General features: G+C 39.5%; 1 protein-coding gene and 1 long non-coding RNA gene across 7 annotated transcripts in view; both read left to right on the top strand.

Moving 5' to 3' along the window:
- The window catches only part of LOC117825906 (muscleblind-like protein 1), a 95,317-nt gene extending 75,524 nt beyond the window's left edge, over positions 1 to 19,793 (top strand). For 2 of the 6 annotated variants that reach the window (XM_034701886.1, XM_034701887.1), the window contains exons 4-11: positions 1,093 to 1,311; positions 5,313 to 5,552; positions 8,235 to 8,288; positions 9,096 to 9,246; positions 12,785 to 12,820; positions 13,547 to 13,638; positions 13,980 to 14,053; positions 16,075 to 19,793. In XM_034701886.1, coding sequence (XP_034557777.1) covers positions 1,093 to 1,311; positions 5,313 to 5,552; positions 8,235 to 8,288; positions 9,096 to 9,246; positions 12,785 to 12,820; positions 13,547 to 13,638; positions 13,980 to 14,036 — 849 coding nt within the window. In that variant the 3' untranslated portion in view covers positions 14,037 to 14,053; positions 16,075 to 19,793. The remainder of the gene's footprint in view (positions 1 to 1,092; positions 1,312 to 5,312; positions 5,553 to 8,234; positions 8,289 to 9,095; positions 9,247 to 12,784; positions 12,821 to 13,546; positions 13,639 to 13,979; positions 14,054 to 16,074) is intronic. The other 4 variants (XM_034701891.1, XM_034701892.1, XM_034701888.1 and 1 more) reach the window with 3 other exon arrangements.
- A 2,321-nt stretch (positions 19,794 to 22,114) lies between these two features.
- On the top strand, positions 22,115 to 24,410 carry LOC117824878. The gene is made up of 2 exons (XR_004633739.1): positions 22,115 to 22,300; positions 24,048 to 24,410. It is a non-coding gene; the product is annotated as an uncharacterized LOC117824878 (long non-coding RNA).
- Positions 24,411 to 27,436: the final 3,026 nt, after the last annotated feature.

Here is a 27,436-nt window from a genome sequence, read left to right as displayed (position 1 = left end):
AGGAAGCATGCAGTGAGAAATTATTCTGGTCCTACTGTGTAAACATGCACAATTTCACGTAATTGTTTTCAGTCCATTGCGGCTGTGATTTATAGCTGGAATCTGCATGACCTATCGTTATTGGAAACCATTCAATGCTAAGTGGAGAGACATTCCAGAAAAAGCCATTAAAAGGATCACAAACTTTTTCAGGATGACATCACTGCTTTGTTACAACCTCGTGACTGAGAGGCTTTTAATGTGACATCATCCCAACCTTGAGATGAGGATATCCCATTCTGATTTTTCATCTTAAAGAGGGTTGAATTAACTTTTCCAGACCTTGTGACAGGATGTAAATCTTCTTCCAAAGGGCAGAGAGTCAACGCCATTCTTCCAGATATTTCTGAGTCATCCCAGAGCATTGAGGAGCTTTTTTTCGTTTTTTTGAGGAATGTAGTCGTTCAGCCCTGCTGCTCTATTACTCACTGTGTCATGTTGGCAGGGACTCAAGAGACAATCCTCAGACTGGGCCTGAGGTCAGGAACGTGCAGGGAAAACTTACAGCGCAATACGTCAGCTAGCATACTCCTTAGCCTCCCTCATGGGAAGTTTTCTCTTTCAAATCCTGGTAAACCACATATAGGCAGCAGGTTCTTTTTCTTGAACAGTAAAGCCTCCTGCCCTCCCTTTTCTTTGCACACACAGCATGACATCCCTCATCCTTATTACTCCTATATGTGTGTGATCTCTGGTGTGTGAAGCGTGTGATTCAATTGGAGCCGTGGGGAGTGGGTGACACAGCATACAGAGTGGAGACCTCTTTTATGTGTTATGTCAAATGAAAGACAAGCAGCCATCAAAGACATATTGTGTTTCCTCTGATGTAAGCCCATTAACTGAGTATTTTCTGCCATCTTTTTTCCTTCATTATCCCAGTCTCTTATAATCACACACATCTCTCATTTTGCTATTTTCAATGGGATATGTGAAAAGGAATGTAGGAGGGTGGAATTATACTTATGAGTATGTAATTAAATATTTAAAGTTTTTTATGAATTGACTTCTTTGAGACATCTTTCTAACCATTTTTCTCATTTTATGTGCCCACAGCCCATGTTTTCAGTCACACCCAGCCTTGCAACCAATGTTAACGCTGCTGCTGTGGCAGCTGCTGCGTTTAACCCTTACCTTGGCCCTGTGTCGCCCGGCCTGATGCCTGCTGACATCCTGCCCAGCGCCCCTGTACTGGTCACCAGCAACCCCAATGTCCCCGTACCGGCTGCTGCTGCTGCCGCTGCACAGAAACTCATGAGGACAGACAGACTGGAGGTGAGAAACTGACAAATCTACACTGCTGACTGTATGTAAAGATGGGCGACATGTCATGGGCTCATCTTGTTGTTAAAAAGTGAAGCAAAAAAAAACCTTCAAATGGGCACTGTTGTATTGTTGGTGTATTTCCAGTGTGATGGAACTTTGTAAGCTTCTGTCTTCATAATTCATCATCACCTCTCTCTTACTCACCTCTATCCCTCTTTCAAGAACCAACTCGGTCGAGGCATGATGGCTGTCTAACATGAGTCTTGTTCTGCCTGAGGTTTCTGCCTGTTAAAAGGAAGTTTTTCCTCGCCACTGTAACTAGCTAAATACTGCGATGTGCAATGCTCATGATGGAATAAGGTGGGGTCAGACTGAGTCTTACCCTGTCTTGAAGTTGGGTCTCTGTTCATAATTTGACATAGAGTGGTCTAGACCTTCTATGTTTGTAAAAGCGTCTTGAGATAACGTTTGTTGTGATTTGGCGCTATACAAATAAAGATTGATTGATTGATTGATTTATGTGGAGTCAGAGTCAGTGCAATAGGGATCAGCTGGTGGGACTGTAGTGTACCTCTTCTGCTGACCACACACACATTGAAACTGGGGATAAAACAGCAAAAATCCCTTTAGCTCAACACAATCCACAGCTTAGGAGCATCCTGTTTCCATTATGAAAAGATCAATGACTACTATGTTAGTGTGCATTACTTTCCTCCTCTCCATTTCTAACTAACTGGGTGCAAACAGGGCTGTCAAAGCCACATTCATTGATAGAGCTTTTAATCAAGGCTTTACATCTCTTTAATTGAAAAAAAAAAAAATCTAAACAAATTGAACACATTGACATAAGACAGCGTGATAAGAACCAACGAAAATGACAGAAACTATCTTTGAAAAAAGTGACTTCTAGGGGTGTGTTTTGATTTCGAAGTTTGACCCATGTCCCGTCTGATTACATGGTGGAGGCGGGCTTTAAGACTTATGCTGCTGCCACTCAGTAGGGGGAGCTCCAAATGTTCTGGCTTTGCTTTAGAGGAGCTGTCACTTTGTCCATCTTTTTATACAGTGTATGTTTTACACACATAGTAGCAGGTAATAAAAAAAAAAGGTAAATATGACAATAGGATTTCCATAAATATTCTAACACTTTCAGATCAGTTACAGATTAAAAGACCGATCAACAAAACGCTAACAAATGCTTCACATGCTGAGGATCTTTTTCCCAGCTATGCAAACGAAAAGGGCTTTGAAGAGTGGGCTGTGCTTGTGTGAATATTAAAAGCATTGGGCTGAGAAAGTCCTGCCTCGACTGATCCTGTTTGTCGACTTTAATTATGTATCTAGTACACAGTTTCTGTAACAGTAACTACATCCCATTACCATATTACAGCCATTACCCAGACTTAAGCAAAGAGACACAGATGTTAATGAGAGTATCTCTCTGCAAACATCCCCGTTGTCGATTCTGCGTCCCATCAGCAGGCAGGAGGCAGCATTGTTTGCCACAAACTTAACTTATACTGTATATTCAGATAAAAATCATTAACTCTTCCGTGAAAGCAATCAGTCATTTGAAACCTGACGACTGCCGCTCCTCTAGCTGTGTTCAGATAATCATTAATTGGACAGTAAGTCAATCTCATCCATTATGCAGCCCCACCCGGGAAACACTTGCAGCAGAGTAATGGGGAAATCGTTGGAGGCATGCGGACACGTTTGGAAGGTTACATCTGAAACTTAAAGTAGGGTAACTGGCTAATTAATGGGCGACAAGGCAGAGACGGTCTGTGGGCCCTGATGACACACATAGAGCGAGGGAAGCAGGTCAATGACAGGAAAAAGCAATGGAGGGCGAGGTAGGAGATCAATTGGTGGACCTGTTGTGGTCATCGGGGTGAGAAAATAGGGAAAGATAACAGAAAGAAATGAGAGAGGTTTGATTAAATTTCATGGAGGAGTCGTGACTGCTGAGAGGAAGGAGAAGAGGAACAAGCAGGTCTTTACTCAGAGTGAAGTGATTTGCTGGCAATGGAATGAAAGCGTTCTGCACCAAAGTCCGGTAAACACACAAGCAGATATGAAATATTTATTAGCCAAATGCAATAATTGGGAGACGAAGGGAAATCTGCTTGTTTTTACTGTTTTTCTCCCTGAAGATGCTCCGGCTCAGTGGTCACTTCTGCACTCAGCCCTGTGTACTGGTTTGCTTTTTTAACCAGGGGACTTCTTATACTAGCCTCATTCGCCAGGAACTAGGTTCTCTAAAAATATCTTCAAGAAAAGAGCCGGCCATATTTCAGTTTCTCTTGTGTGTCATTCAGAATAAACATAGCTGGAATTCAGCAGGCCGACACACATACCAGTCGTTAGATATGTTACAGGCTATTTCCTGGAGGCTGAGAGAAATTCCTATTTTAGAAGACAACTCTCCCAAGAAGTATTTCTCCGTCTCTATCTCTCATCAAGCTTCACTGCAGACTTTCAGCATGCATAAAATCGTATGTTACTTACCTGCAACCATGGTGATATAAATGGCCTAGAGGGATGGTTACCATGGGGATGGAAATATGATTAACAGGCCCTTTTATTTGTTTGTCCAACTAAGCACTTTCACTGAGTTAGCTCTCTCTAATGCATGATTAAACACTGTTCAGAAAAAAACACACACCTGGCGCAGAGAACGTCACCTTGCTTCCACTAAATCTTCCCTTCCTGTGCCAATTTCGTTTCCATGCCACGCACACATACATACACACATACATACACACACACTCGATCCCCCAAAGACTCTCACTGTGTCTCCTTGATCCCCATCTCTCTGTCCTTTACTCTTTATTCATCAACCAGCCTTACATTTCCCTCTCTCCCTTGTTTCCACCCCTCCCTCCCTCCCTTACCCACCTCTCCAACATCTGCCTGACAACAAGGCAGTCTCCCTCTCTCTTTCTCTTTCTCTCTCTCTCTCTCTCTTTTTTTTTTAAAACAAGACCAGTGGCAGTAGTGGTGGGAAATGTATATCTACATGTAGGTGATGATTCATATGTGAACATTTGAGTGTGTGAGAGAGGTACAAAAGAGAAATAAAGAAGACAGACAGACAGGAGGGAGAATCCTTCCTCCTCGGCCAGCGCTCACAGATGGGTGATTGTGGATGATGAGCCGTCATGACAGCAAACAGAGCAGGGTTAGTTTGTAGATAGCGGTGATGGTGGCCTTTTGTCTGCCAGCGGTTCCACCAGCAAATCAAATCCTTTATGCATGCAGACACTGAGACCGGTAAACAGACATTTGGCAAATGGCTTGTTCTATCACAATAACTGATAGATCGATACAACGTAGCATGAAATTACATTTCATTTGGAGGCAGATAGGTTCCTGAATGAGGCTCAGCAGTGTCTGTCGGCGCTCAAAGGGACATCTTAAGTTATTGCACAGCTCTTTAAGTGTCAAAATTTAATTCCGGCAAAAAATGCTGCCTCATAATTTATAAGTGCACCCACCTTGTGTTTGTGTGTGTGTGTGTGTGTGTGTTGATGTGTGGGTTTCTGATTACGTCAGCGACAGCCTCCCCTCGAGGGTAACCAGTCTCTATATTTCCCATGAGCCTCATTGAGCCCTCACATTCAGGCTGAGGCAATCAGTTTCCCAGCTGCTCATGCAGATGCTGCCCCCTTCTGTTTCCTCTGAGGAACAACAACAACACAGCTCATTTGAATAATGGATAAATGTGGTGTGATTGATGAGTCTGTAAACGCTGGTTACGGGCTGTTCTGCTTATCAATCAGCTGTAATGGCTGGATCTGTCACCAAGATTGGTTAGCTCTGTCTGCTAAAGTGATTGTCAAGTTCTCAAATGACTGAGCAGATTGATTACTTCATCAAATATGAAGGAAAGTGAACTGTGACTTCATAATGACTGTTTCAGGTCTTGCGTTTGTGTGTGTCTGAGGTCGTGTTGTTATGTAAACAAAAGGAAAAAGAAGTCAAAGGTGTATATTTTTGTGCTCCAGGTATGTCGGGAGTACCAGCGGGGGAACTGCACGCGCGGGGAGAACGACTGCCGCTTTGCCCACCCCTCAGACAGCACGATGATTGACACCAACGACAACACAGTCACCGTGTGTATGGACTACATAAAGGGCCGCTGCTCGAGGGAGAAGTGCAAGTACTTTCACCCTCCAGCTCACCTGCAGGCCAAGATCAAAGCCACCCAACACCAAGTCAACCAGGCTGCTGCTGCTGCAGCCATGGTAGGTATCTGAACATAGATTACAACACCGAGACGGACGATGGATGATTAGTGGTATCAAAGCATCAGCCAGAGAGTTATTAAAAAAAACCTGGAGTCATAGAATTATCCCAAAATCCCATATTTGTATTTGTTAACAGGACTTCTTTGTACCAGTTTCTTCATATATAGTTGTTTTAGTCAACATCTTCCACCTTGTACTTGTACTCAATCTCCCAGCACACCTTGCAGCCTCTCCTGTTCCTGCTCTCCTCAGCTCTGATTGAAAACACACTTTAAAAAACACAAATTGTATGATGTTTTCCTTTATGTGCAGCAGGCTATGGAGATCCTGCTGGTTGGTCCCTTCCTTGCACCTCCTTATTTTGCTGCTTTCTTACTTTTATACTTCACTGTTGTTGACAGTCAATAGTTTTTGTTGTTTTTGTGCTGAAAAAACAACTATAGAAACTACCGTCAATTTCGCCCCCGATTCTGCAATGCAGTGAAAGTTTTCTGTAAGGGGACAAAATGAGGTTTAGCTCTGCCTGCCAACTACTGCAGATGTCATTATGCAGCAGTTATTCAAAAGCAAGGAAGCTAAATCTGGCATATGATCAGACCTGCATCATCGTTTTAACAACTATCTGGAGAAATTGGCCTTTTCGCACCTCTATTCCTTTTGAAATGTTGCAAGGTAAAGACAATTTTCGCTCTTATTTAGCTTGTACAGTATTTGAAAAGACAATCATTGGAGAAATTATCATTCAAGATGGGCCAACACTTCTTGGGTCACATTATAACTGCATAAACAACATAAATAAAAAGGGATTTTCTTGTCAATGAAGAGCTTGCACTAAGAAGCTTTAGTTTTAATCAAAGCTAACACGGTGAGGCTTGTGCTTAGATTTTCTATTGATTGGTTATATGCTTCATTTTCATCTATCTCATGTAAGTACAGCACTTTTAAAGGTTAAAAAGAAAATCTTTACCTAAAGAAAGGCAGATTATGTCTACTGGAAACATGGAAACTGAACACAATATATATTATTCTGGTTCTAAGTCATTGGAAAAAAACACAAGTGTGTTAGGACAGATATTTTAATACAGTGTTTGGCTCTTTTTTGATAACAGAAATAAGAGTTAGTCAGGAGAGGAATTGAAAACTGTCCTGAGACCAGAGGCCTGCACTATGAAGCTAGTTAAACATACTCTGACTATCTTGCAGTTATCTGGCCTAACAAAGGAGATTGAACTAAGATGGTAATCAACATGATATGATACTTCAACCCAGAGTTAGCCGTGAACGGTTGGAGTTAGAAAGACACGACCATCTGCAACGTGAACAAATCTGCCGTTAGCATATCATCCTATTTCACAACCTCACTGTATGATATATGTAAACACATACTCCAGGCTAAAATCAATACAGCTGCATTTGCAAAATGAAGAACTAGTAGACCACATGCTGAGAGTCAATGCACAAAGTAAGGCTGAAAATATCTATTTCCCATCATTAGTGCACGATAGATCTCAAACTAATATGTTCAGCTGATTTACTCTTGTGGCATTTATGACCGTTTTAGATGTGAAAACACGGCAGCCAAAGCCCTGATTATGTCAAAGAGAGATGGAAGTATTAAGAATAAATACGAAACACACGATTCAAAGTGATTAATTTGCTGGATTTTACATCCATACAACAACTATAATTCAATCAATCAATCTTTATTGTATAGCGCCAAATCAACAAACGTTATCTCAAGACGCTTTTACAAACATAGCAGGTCTAGACCGTACTCTATGTTAAATTATTAACAAAGACCCAACATCAAGAAAGGATAAGATCCAGTCCTCTCTTAAAGACAGGACTTGGTCTTATCTCATCTTAATCTACCATGAGCATTGCATCTTGCAGTATTTAGCTAGTTACAGCTTCCCTTTAACCGGCAGAAACCTCGAGCAGAACCAGACTCAATTATCTGGTGTGAGCCAATTCTCCTTCCATCAACTCATAGAGCTCCACGATCAAGAGTTAGTTGGTCAGTGAGGGGTGTTTTTCCGAGGATGATCTTTTATCCTGGACACCTAACCTGGAGCAGGTTGGGTGTTCCATGGTGATCTACCCAGTTAGAAGAAACAACACCTTCCTAGGGCTAAAGAAAAACCCTGTCAGTTAACCCTGAAGTTCCCTCTATAGCCTATAATCCTGCTTCATAGTTTAGGCCTCAGGGGTTAGGATCTACTTGACATAATACTGTAGCCATGGTATCAGAGCGATTGCTGCAAGAGTGCACCAACATAAACCCAGATTATGTAGAGTGGTATTCCTAGAATATAGCTGTATGGCACAATAATTCAGAATTGCTTTAAATTCGATATATACAAATTTGTACTCATCACTCCCTCTATATGGACCACACCACAGAGATTTTATAATAGGGACACTATAAGGAATAATTCTCCTGAGTAACCCTACAGCCATTAATGTGCATGCTCTAGTCTTGTTATTGTTGTATATTGCATTCCAATGATTTGTTTTTTTATGTTTGTTTTTTGTTTTGTTTGTTTGTTTGTTTTTTTCTCACCAACCCACACTGCACTGCTGCCCCCATGACGCACCTCCGCTTGTGCTGGTTTATGTTAATGCGCTTGAACCCCCATTGGCCCATTGCCATCATGTGCTCGCTGCCTGCTAATTAAGACTCAGTCGGCTGTCAAATCACTGAAGCGACCCCTCGACGCAACTTTTGACCTGGTACTATGACCTTTCACCTTTTCGGCTTGGCATGTAGCTGTGATGTAGTAAATATACTTTTGTAGTTCTGTCATGGAATAGGTATTTAACAATCTGAGACGAGTAGACGCTGAAGGGTGATGAACTGAACTTTAAAATTAGTGATCAAACATAATTTTGAATCTGGGTTTAAAACTTCAACAACCAAAAAACAAGAAAGATCTTTGATGAAAAAACATCAGGACTTCATTTTCAGGGGTCAGTTCATCACCTTAAGTGATCCTCATATAATTGGTGGCATGTTTATGTAATAATTAGTGTTTAATATGGTATGGTAGTGTTTGCATGATGATGTCACTTCCCATATTGCATGTGTAACGTTAAAAAATGGTCTTAACAGTCTTAACATTGCTTAGAGTGTATTTCTCATGGAGCTGGCAGTGCAGCTTGCCCTAACTACATCATTTCTTTTTATGGTCCAACAATCAATACGAGAGATTGTATTATAGTTATTTCTACCCGTAGATATAATGCCTTAAATGCAAAATCAATATATTTCATGTTCTCTATAATTCAAAATCATGTCATAAGATTCCTTCAAGTGTTGTTATGTCATGTCACAGTTTGTCACTTAGCACCACTGTGTATTGCTCAGACAGATGTTACATCGTCCACTGCCTGCTTGTTTGTGATAACTGTTCAAAAAGAGCAACTTTGTCTTCTAATGAAATTCTTTCTCCTCTCTGTCCCGAATATCACTGCCACCATCCTCTTGATTTCCCTCACTCCCCTTGGCCTTTTTTTTTTTCGGTGTCATCCCCTCATCAGGGGCTCCCTCCCGTCTTGCCTCCTTTACCAAAGAGACCTGCACTTGAAAAAGCCAACGGTGCCACCACTATGTTCAATGCTGGTGTATTCCAGTACCAACAGGCCCTGGCCAACATGCAGTTTCAGCAGCAGGCGGCCTTCATACCATCAGGTAAGACTTCTTTATCATAGTTGTACTATTGCTTGCTACTGGCTGTCAGGTCTCACAAAACTCCCTGACTATGTTTTGGCATCAGCATTGAGTGGATGAATGATTATGTGATTTAATTGTAGGTGACAATGTTAAAAAAAAAATAGCTTGAATGAAATTGCACATGTATGTTAAGCATGGTTGAAGGTCTAGTGTCAGGTGCCAGGTTTTTTTTTTATGTTTGTTTGTTTGTTTTCTTATACATTGTAACTTACAACAACATAAAGACTGGAGAACAATTGAGATTTGGAGAATAGAGTTGTAACATGTCAAGAAAAAAAGTCATATTTACGAGAAAAAGTTTTAAATTCACAAGACAAGTGTCTTAAAGGGATATTTCTTCTTTTTTTTGAAGAGGGGTTGTTTGAGTAACATGTCACAAGTAATTGTATTAGCCACAATGGATGCTGGTCAGCATGGCCCCCTCAATGAGAAACTGCCAGGAGAAACAGCACACAAGCTAGGCTACAGCATTTTCTGCATATGGGGCCAAGTCAGCCACATAATTTAGCTAATTTTGAGAGACTACAACCCAAGCATTCATCTCGGTTTAGGTGTACACTCTAATGAGGAATTCTTCAGCACTTCACTTTGCCATGAGAAAGCCCATTTGTTTGCACTATTTTCTGATGCAACACAGATGTGCCCTCCTGCCTGAACTGAAATATCCCTTTGAATTAACCTAATAAAGTTGTAATTTTGTTAGAATGAAGTTGCAAATACAGGATATGGATAATCTACATGTAAAATAATACAAAGAGGGCATCAGAGGGGCAGCCAGCTGTCTGCACTAAAATGAGGAACCTGCATCCTTCTGTGAAGTTATACTTAAAAGCTGAGGAACAGAAACAGCGATTGCAGAAGCATGCACAGGCTGCCTGTCAGCCCGCCATGTTTCAGAATGAACTCTGTTTTTTGCACGATGGTTTCAGAACCCTGACAGTGTTCTTCATTATAGTGCAGCTGGCTGGACGCTCTTTTGACCTTAATATTAAATATACCACATAGGTTAATCAAAGCCTAAAATTATGATTTTTTTCCTCATAAATTTATTGTTGAGGCTGTATTCTTTTAATCGTGCAATTCAATTCTGGTAAATTTGTAACTATTCAAAATGAACAACTTTTTTCTCATAAATGTATGACCTCATTCTTGAGTTCTCAATTTTGGTCTTCTGTAGGGTAATAACTGGGTAACACTTTATATTAACTACACACTGTTAAGCATTAGTTAAGCATTAATTAATACTTAACTCATCATCTGTAAAGCATTGTTCATACATTAATACTCATTTATATATCATGTACAAACACAGTTATAAATGTTTTAATATTCATGAATATGACTCTCTATAATGTGTTAACTAACTCTTTGTTTATACTTTATAAATGATGGATTCACCAATTACAAATGAGCTATTATGGTCATAATAAACCAGTTATAAACACATTTACAGGTTATGATTCTAACATTTAGTAAGGGTTAGTGAACGCCTTATTACATAGCAAATTATTATTAATTAAGGTAGTCACAAAGGACTTATAAGCTGCTTGTTCATGGTTTTGTGAGCTGATCTAAAGTGAGGACTTTTTATGCTTTACAAAGCATTCATTAATGAGATTTAAGACCAGCAGCACCTTAAAACACAGAAGTCACAGATATTGATTCAACAGAATAAGGAAACAGACACAACACATGGACTTAAACTTGTGTTTATTAAAAGGAAACAACCTCTGTATAAAACCGCGTTTATCAAAATAACTCTTCATATGAACTTAAAATACTCTGCAACTGAAAAAGAAAATCTCTCAAACTTAAAGTGCTCACAGTGGAAAAACTCAAATAAAATATGACATATCAAATATATAAAAAGACACAGTAACATTTAAACGCTGGCTGTATAAAACCATTTGTAAACACAAGTTAAAATGCAGCTGCAAAACTGAACAATAACTTGGATTCTGTGTTTTAAGGTGCTGCTGGTCTTAAATCTCATTAATGAATGCTTTGTAAAGCATAAAAAGTCCTCACTTTTGATCAGCTCACAAAACCATGAACAAGCAGCTTATAAGTCCTTTGTGACTACCTTAATTAATCATAATTTGCTATGTAATAAGGTGTTCACTAACCCTTACTAAATGTTAGAATCATAACCTGTAAATGTGTTTAACTGGTTTATTATGACCATAATAGCTCATTTGTAATTGGTGAATCCATCATTTATAAAGTCTAAACAAAGAGTTAGTTAACACATTATAGTCATATTCATGAATAATAAAACATTTATAACTGTGTTTTTACATGATATATAAATGAGTATTAATGTATGAACAATGCTTTACAGATGATGAGTTAAGAATTAATTAATGCTTAAAAGTGTGTAGTTAATATAAAGTGTTACCAATAACTGTTGCTTTCCAAACATTATTAATGCAACTAATGCAATTTGCAACGTAAGAAGAAGTGTTTGTTTCTGCTCCACTTAATGTTCCCGCTTGATATTAGTATTAGTTATGGCCTAACTCTGCTGAAAAAAGGTTCATCCATACAGAGCTGAAAACTATCACATTTGCATATTTACCTTTCTTGCATCTTCATGACATTAACATGTATTTTTGCTTCTTTTTAGTTCAATTAAAAAATGTCAAATCATTATTTCCCTTCGGCCTCCTTAGCAAACTGTCAGGATGCATCCAGAACAAACAGGCTCAATCCATTTCTTTGCTGAGGCAGCCTGAAAGACAAACGCAGGGCATTCAATCCTTGCAAAGTTTTTTAAAGTCTATGAAGCTGATCCAAAATATCTATCAGAGTTTTTTAGCTAACATATTGGCTTTGGCACCTTGATAGTGAAATGACACAGTTCAGAACGATTCAATCAATTAATTTGAACTGCAACATAAAGGGACTACAGAGGAGAAAAGATATACCGTTGAAATAATGTATGTGTGCATGTAGAGTTTGCACACACACTCGGAGACACACATACGTTTTATTTCAGCCGCACTCCTCTGGTCGCTGCCTAGTCATCTTACACTGTGGCCTATATTCTCCTCTGACAGCCTAAGAATAGCCTGCCATTGATTCCCTTCTGTGAGAAATTCGGGTACTCAGATCCTCGTACGTCCAACACTTCCACACTGTCAGGTCACTGCAACGCAATTTCAGGACCCTGAAAGCAGGTTATTTGAAACTACCAAGGTACAAACTGCTGTTCCACTGCTGACAGGAAAATGGGACCAGTGGTAATGTTTAATCTGCTCTTCCATTTTTATAGACAGTGAGAGCACAAGACTATGAAGTTCACCTCTGCTGAGCTTTACAGTGTATGTCTCATGACGCTTCTTGCAGCAAAGGAAAAAATGACGCTTTGCATTGATGTAAAACATATCAAAGTTTGTTAATCACCAGGTCTGACTTTATAACACTTGTAATGAGTTTTCTTGATTTCTTCTCCCCCCTATTCCCTCCACTCCCTGTTGCAATGCATGATGGGCAGGCTCGATTTTGTGCATGACACCTGCAACAAGTATTGGTAGGTGCCAGCTTTTCTTACTGATTATCATTGAGCATATTGTAGTCACTCACTTGTCATTGAACTCACCACATAATGTGAGCACTTTGTTCTCTGTTTGTGAATTTAGACTTAAGCCTAAAAAAAACTTTTTTTTAAAGAAAATAAGCTGTGAAATCTGATTTTGAATGTAATTGTGGATTAGAAGTTGAATGATTTGTCAAACTCTGTGAAACATCTTTGTGGTTCAGAACGCACCCTTTATGCTTTGTCTGCCACCTAATGCTTGTTGCAGTTATAAATCCCTCTGACTTTGACTTTATTTTACCTCCATCCCAAGCTTTATCTTCAACAGTACCTCATTATACTGTCTGGTTATACATGCCATATAAACATGAGGAGTTATTATTGGAAGTTAATGTGAGTTAAGTTCAATTTTGAATTATTTGTTGTGGGAATTGTTGCCTATTTTGATTTATGGTTTTCCTTTTTTAAAGGGGAAAAAAAAGCTGCATCACAGCTCTGATATTTCCACATCATGTATTTTGCCATTCTGTGCAAACATTGGCAGTCATTAATATAAAGAATGGTCAACACCCATAAAAAAAAAAACATTTCATCATAAGCTACAAGTCAATTTTCTCATGTTTATCAGCATTCCATACACAGACCTAGAAATGAAGTGTGACTATTAAAAGCTTTCAATCTGCTCTGGTTTCAACTGCCTGTGTGGTCTTTTCCTCCAAGTACCCATGATGCACGGTGCTAATCCAGCCACTGTGTCTGCAGCCACCACATCTGCCACAAGTGTTCCCTTTGCAACCGCAACAGCCAATCAGGTTTGCATCTCTCTCTCTCTCTCTCTCTCTCTCTCTCTCTCTCTCTCTCTCTCTCTCTCTCTCTCTCTCTTTCTCTATCAGCTTCGACTTTTCAGTAACTGTTGGTTCATTTATTTATTCAATCGTGTAATCCCCATGTGCCTCTTAATGAAAAATGCTGCACAAGGCTCATGTCCAATTTTCTCAAAGCAACTGATACAGATTATTTGGAGAGAAAATGCTTTTCTTTATTAGGTTGAAGCTCTATTTTACTCCCATTATAACTGATATCTTTGTCTCCCTCCCTCTTTGTCCTTCTCCATATGCCCCTCCTCCTTTTCTCTCCTTTTCCTCTCAATCAGATTCCAATAATATCTGCAGAACATCTGACTAGTCACAAGTATGTGACCCAGATGTAGGAGTCTCCATCAGAACAGTATGTACTGCACTTCTTTATAACATCTGTCACACAATATTTCATCCTATCAGCCTTGTAACTCTGCTGTCAAGAGTCTTCAACAACACTTATCCCCACTTTATCAGAGTAATAGGGAACATAGGAGAAGTTTTACAAAGTGGGAAATACACTTCTTTGCTAAGAGTAGAATAAGTAGATTTCCCTTTCACCCTGAAAGTGAAGCCTTCAGACAGGTAGCTTAGCATAAAGAAAAAGGGCTAAGCAGCTAGCCTGGCTCTCTTTAGAGGTCCTTGAAAGCTCAGTAACTGATGCGGTATATAACACATCAAAGTAAGAGATTTATTCATATGAATGTTGGCCTGTAAATAACGTGAGCACAACACCAGGGCAGATCCATTTATTTCATGTTTGCCGAATATGACTAAGCCACTGTGGATGCTTTCGCAGTCAAACTCCATTAATCAACTTGAGTGGTGCAAAAATGATATAGAGAAAGTAAATCCAGCCGCCAAGCACCATGCTTTCAAAAGTTTTTGTGATGATACACTGAAAAGCATCTCATAAATCCTGCTTGGTACTCAGCCATCAGTTTTATAACAATGTTATGGAATCATTTCATATATAGTAGCTTTATGTTGATGACAGAGTACTGCATATATGGATATTACTGTATCAAATCATTGGATCAGAGGTTTATAACATTATAAACACCAGATCAGAAATATGTGATTCTCTTGTTTTGACCCAGCTAAAAGCCAAACAAACTTAATTTGAATTATTCACCTCTCAAAAACTGATTACCACTAATGCCATTGGTACTGTAGGGTTTGTCTGATAAGGCTTAAAGTGAGGCTGTGGATGCCATAATGGGGCATATCAATCATTCAATCCATCCCTTCTTATTTATTTAGTGCCAAATCAAACCAAAGCAAAAGTTATGAGGACCCTTTACAAAAAGACTGTACCTTTTGTTATATTATTGATTATTCCACTTATTTATTATGTTATTGGAGACATGCAATTGATTAATCAATGGCCAAGCACTTAGCAACAAACTTTCTTTAAACAAGCAGAAGTAGACTCATCAGCAGAGAGCCATCTTGCATGACTGGATGGGCCTGAAAAGTGATACTTGTGTCCTGTCATCTCTTTCCTCTCCCTCACTTACACATAACACATTTCAAAAGACTTATTAGAAAAGTTTAAAATTCAAATGTTCCCTTATCCCTTGTTTGATTCGCCTTCCTCTGACCACACTGAGCGTTACTATAAGGAACTTTCTGTTGGTGGTGATTTTAACTCCCCCTGTGGACAGTGTGGTATCTCATATATCTTTGCTGAGTTGGTACTGTACATATTATTATTATTATTATTATGATTATTATTAATAATATATTTTACGCGCACCATATACAGAGGCTATAGCCCTCGTCGCAGAGGTTGCAGGTTTGATTCCAGCCTCAACTATTTACTTTATATCTTCCCCTACTCTCTACTATCCACATTTCCTGTCTCTCTACAGGTGTCCTATCCATTAAAGGTGAAAATGCCCCAAAACTAAAAATAAAAAAAAAGGCAACAGAGTTAATAGCAGAGTTTGAAAACAAGATCATAGAAGCAATTCAAAAAATGTGTGTCAGTATTTTTTCTGACATAAAAGGTCCCCCTTCTGCCTTTTAATGGTCAAACATTTCACTCACTGGGAATATTTATAGTGGATTATGGTGAAAAAAGCTTTTTCAGGCATTGAAAATTAAATAGAAATAGACAATGTAAACGTTGATGGACTTGTTTGTTATTGTAGCTCATAATAAAGCATCCATGATAACTTCAGTCATTTTCATAACCAGCTAAAATCTCCTCACTAGAGCTTTAACCATACTATAATAAAAAAAATTACATATTGCTGATAGCAAAAATAATGACAATGATTTTTAACATAAAGCAATAAAACCATTGAAGGTTAGTAAAGGATTTCTCTTTCTCTGTTATAGCCATCTGCTACCGTCACATCTGATCTACTGTATTTTTCTTACCAGACGCAACTGGAGCGTGCTGACGTCGAGTCCAAGATTAGCAGTCACCCTTCACGCCTTGAACATCGAGGGCATAAACGAAGAACCAGATCTGAAGCGGTTTGGAATAAATCTGCATGTTAACATAGGAGGCACAGTTTGTTAAGATTGTTTTCATCATGCACACTATTACACAACAACTGAAAGGAACATCATTTGCATCAAAGACTGCCTTTCGCTCTGCAGAGGCAACTTACCTTTATTCACCGGACACACTTTGAATGTCAACATGAGGCAAATGTGCTGAGCGGTCATCATTTAAAGCGACTGGATTGGTGCGTCCATCTACCGGGAATCATGACTTGAGTTTGTGTTTTGTTCATAGGTTGTTGGTCTTTCACCTGAATGTGTTCAGTTGTTTACACAGAGGTGCACCTTGAATTTTGGTTGAGGAAGACGAAACGGAAAATCTGACTGAATCACATATGCATGCACAATTTTGTTTCTTATTTGATTTTATTTAACCAGTAATAAGGGAAATTACATACAGTGCACTCAGAGGCAAAATAGCAACTGAATGTCTGTGAGGTGTCTTTCAAACCTTTGTAGCCTATCTTTCTATCTCTTAAGCACATGTCTTTAATCTGTAGGCGTCCATGTAAAGTGCCATACATCCTAAACTCATGAATGGTATTTAAGCAGTGTTACAAAGTGTAAAAATCAACAATACCCTTTAAAACGTCTTATTTTCTGTACTGGACAGCATGAAATGTCCAATTTGGTGCCCTGTCATTCCCATAGCAAAATAATAGATAATCATCCCACGATTGTCTGATTCCCTTCAATCTTTTTCTGAATGAATACCTTTGTTTTTTTTGTCAGCTATTTCTCCATGAACCTTTAGAGTATCGACTCTAAAAGTCAGATTGTTGTATGTGGGGTCTTGGCCTGAGCGATAGACCAAAGACTCCCCCAATGAAGAAGTTGTTCCATTGAATAGCTTTGAGACAACAGGGCTGTATGTTGGTGTCCAAACTGCTGTGAGACAGAAGTCGAAATCAATGGCGCAACTGGTGTGATTAGTTTTTCATTTGTGTGGTTATGCATATTTTAAGACTGATGGTCAAAGTAGATTGAGTGTTTGAGTGTATATAGTCTGACATATTTAAGAATATTTGTTATTACCAGAGAACTGTTTCAAGATAGTCAGCCAAAGTCTTTTTGTGTCACTGTTACTCGATATTGTGGGTAGACTACAGGGAGAAAATGTTTAAAATGTGCAGGCTGCATTCGCCAGCCCAAAGAAAGTTCATGTTTAAAGAGTAGATCTCTAGAAGTCTTTGTTTTTTGTCGTGTTCTGGGTGTTCTTCAGGCATATTAAAGTTGGTGGATAGTACAGGGAAAGTGGCGAGAATAAAAACGATTGTATTACTCATCCAAAGCCTTAGAATGTACCATCGGGTCAGCACAATGCAACATGCCATTTTGAACCATCCAGTTGCCTAATCCACGCCATATTAACACACACACACACACACACACACACACAAACACAAACACACTTATACACACATCCAACACACACTCAACACACACAGAGCACTACGTATTCGCCACTTTTTTGTCAGTGTTTTCTTAACTTTTAGATTAGGAGGGTTTTTCTGTTTTTGTTTAGAGACATTTTGATATTTAGTTCTGATTTTTAGTTTGCATATTATATTTATCTTTCTTACAATGAATATAGGATAAAAGTGTGTGTTTTTGTGTGTTCCTCATGCACAGTTTCCTGAAATTCCATGTAATGTTAATTTGAGTATGATTATGATTGTAAACTCAATATTTTCTACGTTATGCATATTGTTGAACTGTATGCATTTTGTTCATTTCTCTAGTCTCTTTTGTGTTCTTTGAACAAAGATGTTTTATATGAGTATCTAACAGTGATGAAATAATAGAACAGAGAGGCTAAGTTGTCACTGTGGCAACCGTCGCCGAAAACCGAGTAATATTTTAATGATTGTAAGGTTTGTAACTAGTCAAATAAGAAAAAAGACTATTATAAAAAATCTAGTTCTTAAATGTTTAGAGTAAAGATGTTATTTTCTACTGTATCCATTTCAAATAGTAACTATTGTTTTAATATTTTTACTCTCCCTGGAAATTGGGCCATGTTGGAAAACAAGCTGCATATTTGATCACTTTTTTCGGGGGCGTTGCTGGCAGGGTCAGGTGAACGTGGCGAGTATGGAGCCGTGTGTGCACACCTGTTTCTTACTCAGCCAACTGCAAACACAAAAGGGTGGGGTGGGGGAATCTGGAGGCGATAAAAGGTGATAAAGGTTGACTTTTTTGCACTTCTGTACATAGTCAAAAAAGAGAGAATCATGTATATTGAGATCTTATTTTGAATAAAAAAATAACGTCTATAATGACAAGGAATTTTGCTAGGATAACAAAAAAAAATCTTACGAAAGGCTGAACAAAATTGCTTGCATCAAAAAGGGCACTGAGTTCTCACTCTCCGACCCCTTTCCGAAAAGGCCAAGTGTTGCTCTTCTTTTTCGTCAGCAGCTTGTAGTTTGCCAGGTAACCTTCCGGAGGAGGCGTTCACTGACCTCCAGCGTGAGGGCCTGACTGGGTTTGTCTGGTCCCCTTACCTGCCTGTACCAACAGGTCTGTGTGTCATGGCCACGCCCTTCCAGGCCCAACCAATCACAACACGTCCTGTCTCTTTACTTTACTCCGAGAGGAATGCATGTTAAAGGAAATACATATACCGTTTAAAAAAAGTCACCACAGTAATACTGAATAAGAAAACATGTTACACAGAAAGATGTATTTACAGTATACAATATTCTATCAATGTAATGGAATAAAATATATATAAAAATAAAAAATAGAATAGTGGTTTATTTAAAAAAAAAAGATACCTGAAGATATACTCACTAAAGTTTTACCACTTGGGGAGTTAAAATACATGCAACACAAACACCATAGCTATAAGTATGTTCTTTATGTTTATGTAAGCTGTGCTTTGTAGTAGATGAAACTGACCACACAGGAATGTAGTTCAACATCAGGCCGAAATTAAGAATCGTTTCAGATTAAAATACTGTTGTGTGGTTTGGTCATTAAGTCGTTAGTTTGAAATATCGTCCTGATCATCTTCGTCATCTCTCATCTCCTACAAACACGCATGCTTACAGTTATGATATAATGTAAACTGAACCTTTTTTTTTTTCATTTGTTGTTTGTTTTCTCTGCTTGTAGTGCTGATATGATGTATTCTGTCTTCTGCTGCAGTTTGTTTCTGCTTGTTTTACTGCTGCGGGCCCCGTGAAAGGATGGGTCATGTTTGCACGCCGGCCACCTGCTCTGAAAGGTACCTGCAGAGAGAAAAAAAAAACACTGATTGTCACTGTCTAAAGCCATAAAATATAATCTCATCAGAAAGAAGCGTGGTAGAAGGAACCGGAAATGAACAGAGGTGGTTATCTGTACCTTCTAAAACTGTGAGGAATGTGTTTGCTCTGTTTGCTGGGGTTTTATTAACGACAACATCATGTATAAGTAGAAGTCATGAATGTGGCTAATAGAACCTGAGGTATGTCAGCCTACTTTGGTGGATGTGTGTGGTAAAGAGAAAAGTACTTGACATGTTTTTTTCATGGGGCCTGCTTTGCTATATTTAATTCTTGCTGTTATGAATAAAAAATGTAATAAAAATTTACAAATGAACTGAAGTAAAGAAAAATGTGCCCAGAGACGCGTTATTCATACCCATGGGGGTTAGGACTACATACATTTCCAGATTACATTGACAGCGCCACAAATTGTAAGCACATATTGCCTCTATTGATGAGAGTTTGATGACATAGTGATACTTGATTACCTGCCTTTCTTTCTAATTAGCCCAAGTGCTCAAATCTTGCTTCCGATTGGTCGGAATCACATAACAACTGTTATTGATTCTCAATAGCAGAGTGACATTAGGTTCAACCTGATAACACTCCATATCAAATCAATCAGCAGAGAGGAGTCTGGCACATTTCGTCACTGCCTGTTGTCACTGTGGCAAAAAGGTCAGTTTTTATTAGCATTCTAAATCTGTAAGCAGAACAACATGGAGGATATTTCAACATTGGATCTAGTTCTACAACCCAGCAGGGTATCTCTAAGTTGCCCATCACTACAAAGTAATAAAGCTTGCTCTATCTATCTATCTATCTATCTATCTATCTATCTATCTATCTATCTATCTATCTATCTATCTATCTATCTATCTATCTATCTATCTATCTATCTATCTATCTATCTATCTATCTAAAGTAACTCAAACCATAAGCAGTTGAGATAATAGCAGCAGTGTTTTAGAGATGATGGTACTTAGGCCTGTTTAAAGGTGTGCCAGCTGAAAAACTCCTCGAAGAAGAAGAAGAGCCGAATGGGGAAAGAAGACAACATAAATAATCTTGCAAAAGTCCTGCTTGCATGTCTTCACTGGGAATGTTAAGTGTAACAAGCTGTTTGACCCTGACTTGACCTTGAATTGTAATGTTCAGTTTAGTGTTTATTAGTCCCACAAGGAGGCTGATCAGAATCCATTGCCAGGAAAGCGTTACCAACCATAGAATCTGAGAGACATGCTGTAGAAATATTTTTTTTTAAACCAATCGAATAATGCTAAATGTCATATTTTTTTCAGCTTATTTTAGTTTAAGTTGGTAGCTGGGTAATTGGCAGAATAATGTAACAGCAGCAGGTGGTTATGTGAATGAGAGTCCCTTCAGGGTGAGACCAGACCCCCGTGTTGGGGTCCTGCTCCCACCTGTCAGGACTCTAATTGCATAACCTTCAGCTAACAACGCCTTATCCTTTATATGTCTTCTCTGCAAAACTACAGCCAGAAGACAGCTAGCTTCACATAGCACAAAGACTGGTAACAGGAAGAATCAGCCAGCTTGTTTTGTCCTAACTATGACAAAATCCACCTGACAACACACTTTTATTAGGATGCTATGCTTTGTGTGCTTGATTCATTAAAAAAAATCAAAAGGGTTAAAAGACAAGATGTGGTGTCACAGGGGTAATGCGCAGAGCTTTCTGGGGGCCGAGTGTTTAAATGGCAACCATTGGTATGCAATTATTGTTTGTTCAGCAACAATAGATAAGCCTTGGATGAATTAGTTAATAAAATAACTATCCCCCTTGGAGACTGAGATTTCAGATATTTATTACGAAACCAAACTCAAAAGTTTGACCCCTAAATATAACCCAAATGCAACAGTTTCATAATGTTTCTATCAGCGCTGTGCATCTGTATTTTCATCATGTTTGTTACTGGGTTATGTTAAAGGACAGCAGTCCTGTGGGTGAAGTCAACTATGCATATGATTTTGGTAGTCCCAAATCCCATCTACAGACAACTATTTTCTTGTTGAATACAGTGACCAACCAGTCATGTCATCACCAAGGCAACTACTACAACAAGGCAGAGGGACAAGCTCTAACACAAATGACCCTGGTATCCATCCTCTTAACAATGGTACCTGTTAGTTAGTGTTTGGCAGCAAGTAAACATTTTCACCTTGAAGTTGATGTGTTGGAGGGGGGAATAATGGGTGAGCATAAGGGTGAGAAAGAAATTGGCAAGGGCCAAACTAAGATGGCTTGACGACCTGGTCAGAGCATTTCCAAAATACTGCAGCTCTTGCGGGGTGTTCCCTCTCTCAGTGCCTGCCAAAAGAGATCCAAGGAAGGAAAAACAGTTAACCTTCAACACTTTCATTGACAGCCAAGGCTCATTGAGCAAAGGCTGGGCCGTGTGGTCTAATCCAACACAAGGACACCTGGTGAAAAAGTGAATACTGGTTCTGATTGAAAGATGTGCATGCTTTGTTGTGTATGAGGATTTGTAGCTGCAGACCGGTCAGGGTGTCTATGCTGACCCTGTCCACCACTACAATAAACGTGTGAGCATCAGAACTGGACCACATAGCAACAGGGGAAGGTGGTTTGGAGGAACACAACAATAAGTGTTTGCTTCCAAATTCCCTCAATCTAATCAAGCATCCGTGGTTTGTGCTGGACAACTACATCTGATCCATGGAGGTTCCACTTCATAGCTTCCAGGACTTAAAGGATCTGCTGCTAACGTCTTGGTGCCAGATTTCACAGCACATTCAGATGTCCAGTGGAGCCCATGTCTTGTTGGGCCAGAGCTGTTTTGGCCCTGACCTGATGAAAAAGGGTAGGTGATCATTATGTTAAGGCTGATTAGTTTATGTTATCATAATTTCAGGAAAAAAACACAATACTATACTAAATAATCTGGCATAACTGCCCAGGCCTATAACTTTAGGCCATTTTAAAGTTGTATTTTTTGGGCATTTTTGCCTTTAATCGATAGGACAGCTGAAGAGAGACAGGAAATGTGGGGAGCAGAGAGCGGGGGAAGACATGCAGTAAATGGTCGAGGCTGGAATTGAGCCTGCGACCTCTGTGACGAGGACTGTAGCCTCTATATGTGGGGCGCTTAGATCGCTAGGCCACCATGCGCCCCCAATTTAAGGCCATTTTCTATTTTCAGCACAGATATAAATTAGCCTAAAAAAAAAGTCATCACCCTAATCAATAAGTTAATGATTAGGAACTTCATCTACTTTTGATTGTTTTCAAACTATGCTTCATCATGTTCCCTCTAATAATCTATCTGCAGGCTAGTCACAACTTTTTTCCATCTTGTTGAAAAGGTCGAAGTTATTCACCATAAAATTACCCTCTTTGTCAGACACTATCTGTAGCCACTATTCTTTTATCCTATTATTGTTTATTTGCCGCTGTCTTTTAATACTTCGACGTGTTGTGAGCATAATTAGCTTACAAACTCCAACATCGGTTCCAACATGTCCCGATACATTTTCATAATTTTCATTTTACTTAGTGACTCCAAATCAATCTGTTCTTCATTAAAATCCTATTTGGGCTATCTCTGTGCATGATGCATCAATTTGTCCTACCCACTGAAGCTTCTAATTAGGAGCAAAGATTTTAATTGAGATAGAGAAATGTGATTCACTTCTTGGAGAAAAGCGTGTACAGATGGAGTGATAAAATGTGAATGTGACTTCATAGATGCAGTTTTTAAGAAGCAAATTGAATCAGCGGGGTGGAAAGGTACCTTGAAACTCCTTGAGAAGGAGACACGCTTCGTGTTAACATTTTAGCATCTCAATGATACATAAGTCCATGTTTACACTGACGCAGGTGTTTCCACTTAATGTCGCTGATTGGACCTCCGAGTACAGTCTGTGTTTGTCCAAGTCCTAAAAGCATGTCTAATTAGTCCAATTAATTGAAAACACCTGTGCAGGTTTGAAAGGGCTAACGTCTACAAACAGGGACCAGTTATGAAGTGGGTGTCATTTGTGCTGCTTTTTCCAGAATGTGATGCACAGGACAGCCACCAGATGGCACCCTCTCTATATCAGTCTTAGCTCCCAGTTCAGCAGTATAGGAATGTGAAAACACCTGTTGGTCTATACCATTGAAGTTGTAGTTTTAATTAAATATTTGGATATGAATTCAGCAATTATAAAAGTATTAAAGTATGCTGAAATGATTTCTTCAGCCACAATATAATCCAATTAAGTGAACGCAAAAGTCGTGAGGGAAAATTAGGCTGACAGATTGTTAGAAATTAACCTCTGAGACTGGATGTGGTGAGCCATCAGCGGGGTTGCCAACCTTCTGCCTAAGTCTTTGTGGAAATGTCGAGTAAGCCAGAATTAACAGGAAGCTGCTGGCCATTATTCCTAATGTATTGTTCCCTTACTCAACGATTTCTGCATCACATTATCTGCCAATAAGAAAACACTAAATCACATTGAATTTAAAAAGAAACTGGCAGGCTGTAGTTTTGTTCCAGTGTTTTCTTTGTGATGTCTCTTTAAGTATTTATCTCTCTACTCTGTTTTCCTTCTCTCTTTCCCTCCCAGCTTGTGTCTTTCTACACTCCTCTCTCCCTCTCCATCTTTCTCTCTGTCCACAGGCGTAAGCCACAGACTGGGTCGTGTTGGGACTTAATGAAGCAACGCTGATCCAATAATGGCAGCTTCTGTCGCCCGCCTCACAAACTATGATGTACGACTTCATGTCGACAACGCGCCATGAATCTCACTTACCACTGCCCCCCTCGACATGTCTAGTTTTTCAATTAGGCTCTGTTTAGAGACAACAAAGAAAACAGCTGAATGATGTGTGACCATTCGAACAGAAAGAAGATTGCACTCAGAGTCAAGCAAAGGAAAAAGAAGAGTCACACTGTGGGCTCTTAATCTGCTAATAAACAATAAACATGATTTAATGAATAACCTCCCTCGGGAGAAATTAACTGGAGAGTAACACACAAATTTAAACACTTTCATTAGTGCATTATAGACACAGACAGAACAGTGATGCTGGGTGTCTTTTCAATTCATGAGTGGGATTACTGACCCCATATTGGTCTAATGATCTAAACTCATTAGGTGTGATAATTGGAAAGAAAGGTTGGGAGATAAAGAGCGATATAAAGTCTGGAGAAAAAAACAGGAAAAGCATAAAGTGAAGGCACAATTGAGTCTTTAAATGAACTGATGTGGCAGGCAAGATGCATGTGTGTCAAGAAATAATGATGTTTTTCCTTTGAAAGAGGAGATAAACAACAGATCAGAGACAGCAGACATCATGAGGTGTTTTATGTGCAGAAGCCTGAGAGGTAATTCCAGGGTTGATACACAATGATCAAATAAATATAGACAGTAAAATTATTCTCTCTCCTCTTAATTCAAAGCTATAATTTTATTATTTTATGCAGCCCTCCCTACCTGTGTCTGTCTCTCCCTCTCTTTTATCTATCTGTCTGCTGACTCACTGTTTGACTTTCTCTGAGAGCTGCTCAGAGCAAAGCTCAAACATCCAATTTTCTCCAGGGTGCATGTGGGAGTGCATGTGTGTGTGCATACTTCCAGGTGTATGCCATTACAGTAAGTGTGTTTGTGTGTGTGTATATGTTTAAGCTAAGTGTATTTTGAGTGTTTTCCTCTGCTGATGGAAAAGGAGAGTGGGAGTAGCAGCAGGTTAGTCTAATCAGATCTCCTCCTGGAAGAGGAAAGCTATCGATCCGGCCGGCTGCAGTCCATCACAGAATTTAACACCAACCATCTGCTGAGCTGCCAATAACAGGCCTTAGAGTGTGTTGTGTTTTGATGGAGTGGTGTAACTGAATCCAGCTCAAAGAATCTGGATCTTTGTTTTGTCTATTTGTACTTTGCAACAATTTCTGAAATTGTACTACATTTGCTTAGTATTTGAAAGTAAAAGCTAAAACTAATATCTTGTAAAATTGGTTGTTCCAGAGTTAACGCTGATGTTCACAAATCTCATTACAACTTTAAAATCATGCCACTTTTGGATGAAGCTTCGAGCCCTCAATAGTTGTGTTCTTGGAGGACTACCTGAACATACAATTGACTGTGGTTGTTCATGTAGATATAAACAGCTTTTGAAAAGCTGAAAATTAAGAACTGTTCAATGGATGGAGCAATTACTCAGGCTGTATTCACACATGCACAAAACTCCCTGAAATTTCCAGGTGGGCTGCATATGTTACCAGATAAACTTTTCACCCCAACTTTACCTGGATTTTTCCTGCCAGCCACTGTTAAAACATCCATGTGAAGACAGGAACACAGCAGGAAATATATGTGAAAATTCACCACCAGCCATTCCCACCAGGTGGGAATGAAGACGTTCAGGGTGCCATATGAAGGGGAATGTAAGGACAGTTCTAAGGATCAATGACTGACATGTGTCACCAAAAATAGTGGTAGTTGAGTATTGGGGCCCAATTTAACATTTTTCCATGGGACCCAAAACCCCTCGCAACTCCCCTGATGACGTATATCATGCAACCTGTTCGAAAGCTGAAGAGCAACACGAAACAGGATGATTAAAACACATCCATGGCTGGAGAAGTGAGGATGCCTGCACATTCATCTAATTACACGTGCGGGGCGGCTGTGGCTCAGTGGGTAGAGTTGGTAGTCTATCAATTGGAAGATTGGCGGTTGGATCCCAGCTCCAGCAGTCACTTGCTGAAGTGTCCTTGAGCAAGACACCGAACCCCAGACAACCTCAGAAAGACTTGAAAAGCGCTACGTAAGTACAAGTCCGTTTACCAAGTCCATTTACATGTAGCATTGATATATATGCAAAAGCTATCATCATAGCATAGGTCCCTGTTGCTTCTTCTGCCATAATGGAAACATTACACTGTGTCCTCCACTGCATGCTTCGATGTCATCTCCCGCCTTCCGCCCACCAAGTGAAAATCTGAGAGAGGCTTTGGGGTCTTACTGTGGCCACCATGTCAGAATCAAGTTTGTACCTAAAGATAAAAGACTTTGGTGACTTTGAAGCTAATTGCAACAATATTGCAAGCTTTGTATTGTTCTATTTAAAAAAAAATCAGGAAGGACAAACACACACAGAAGTATTCCAATCCACGATGTTTCTGTCACGATCCCAGGGAGAAGTCAGGGATGGTTTTGGTACAAGGTCATTTTTCTCTAATTTGAGCTCAGCATAAGTGCTGCTATGTTCTTGTTGAAAAGACCAAATGATGATAATCCTACCTCTATGAGTCAAGTCTAGGTGTGTGGTGTGAAACTGTAACCAATATCATTGTACATAATGTGAATTTGGAAAATTTTAGCTCTTGGACGAAGAGAGAAAGTCAGAGGGTGGCTGCATAACAACTGTCAGGGCACGTTGCTAACAAAATATGGGTCATACTGAGAGGGTACTGAGGGCACAGCTGTACCCAGAGATGAACAGTGGCTATTCACATGGTGACAGGATGTCCCTCGGCGCTACATGTAGCACACAAAGACGAGGATAAAGGAAACAGTGAGGAGGTCAGGAAGGGCACGATATAGGTTCCATTGGCATACTGTATGATATACTTTTATTGTGAGTTAATTAGCCAGTCGTTTGCCTTTACACGACTGAGGAGATATTTGAGAATGAAGCAGCAGCGAGGGGATCTTGAGTCGAACAGAGAGAGACAAAGCCCAAAGAAAGATCCCACTGTGACACCAGAGCCCACAGGAAGAAAGAGGGAGAAAATCTGTTGCAACAGCTGTGGTGTAAGCTAAACTTCATTTTTGTGACAGGACTCTGTGGACAGCTTGGAGGATGAAGTGAGGAGTCACATGAGTGAGGAGCCAAAATGGATTCAAATCAACTTTGTCACAGCATCAGCCTCGAGCCTGTGAAGGTGGGAAGAGCAGAGGGGATCTGGGATCACTCTTTGAGTCTAAAGAAAGAGCATAGAAGCTTTATT

This window comes from Notolabrus celidotus, chromosome 14, assembly GCF_009762535.1.
Source record: "Notolabrus celidotus isolate fNotCel1 chromosome 14, fNotCel1.pri, whole genome shotgun sequence".
Taxonomy (NCBI): Eukaryota; Metazoa; Chordata; class Actinopteri; order Labriformes; family Labridae; genus Notolabrus; species Notolabrus celidotus.
This window is presented reverse-complemented; position numbering and strand designations above follow the sequence as displayed.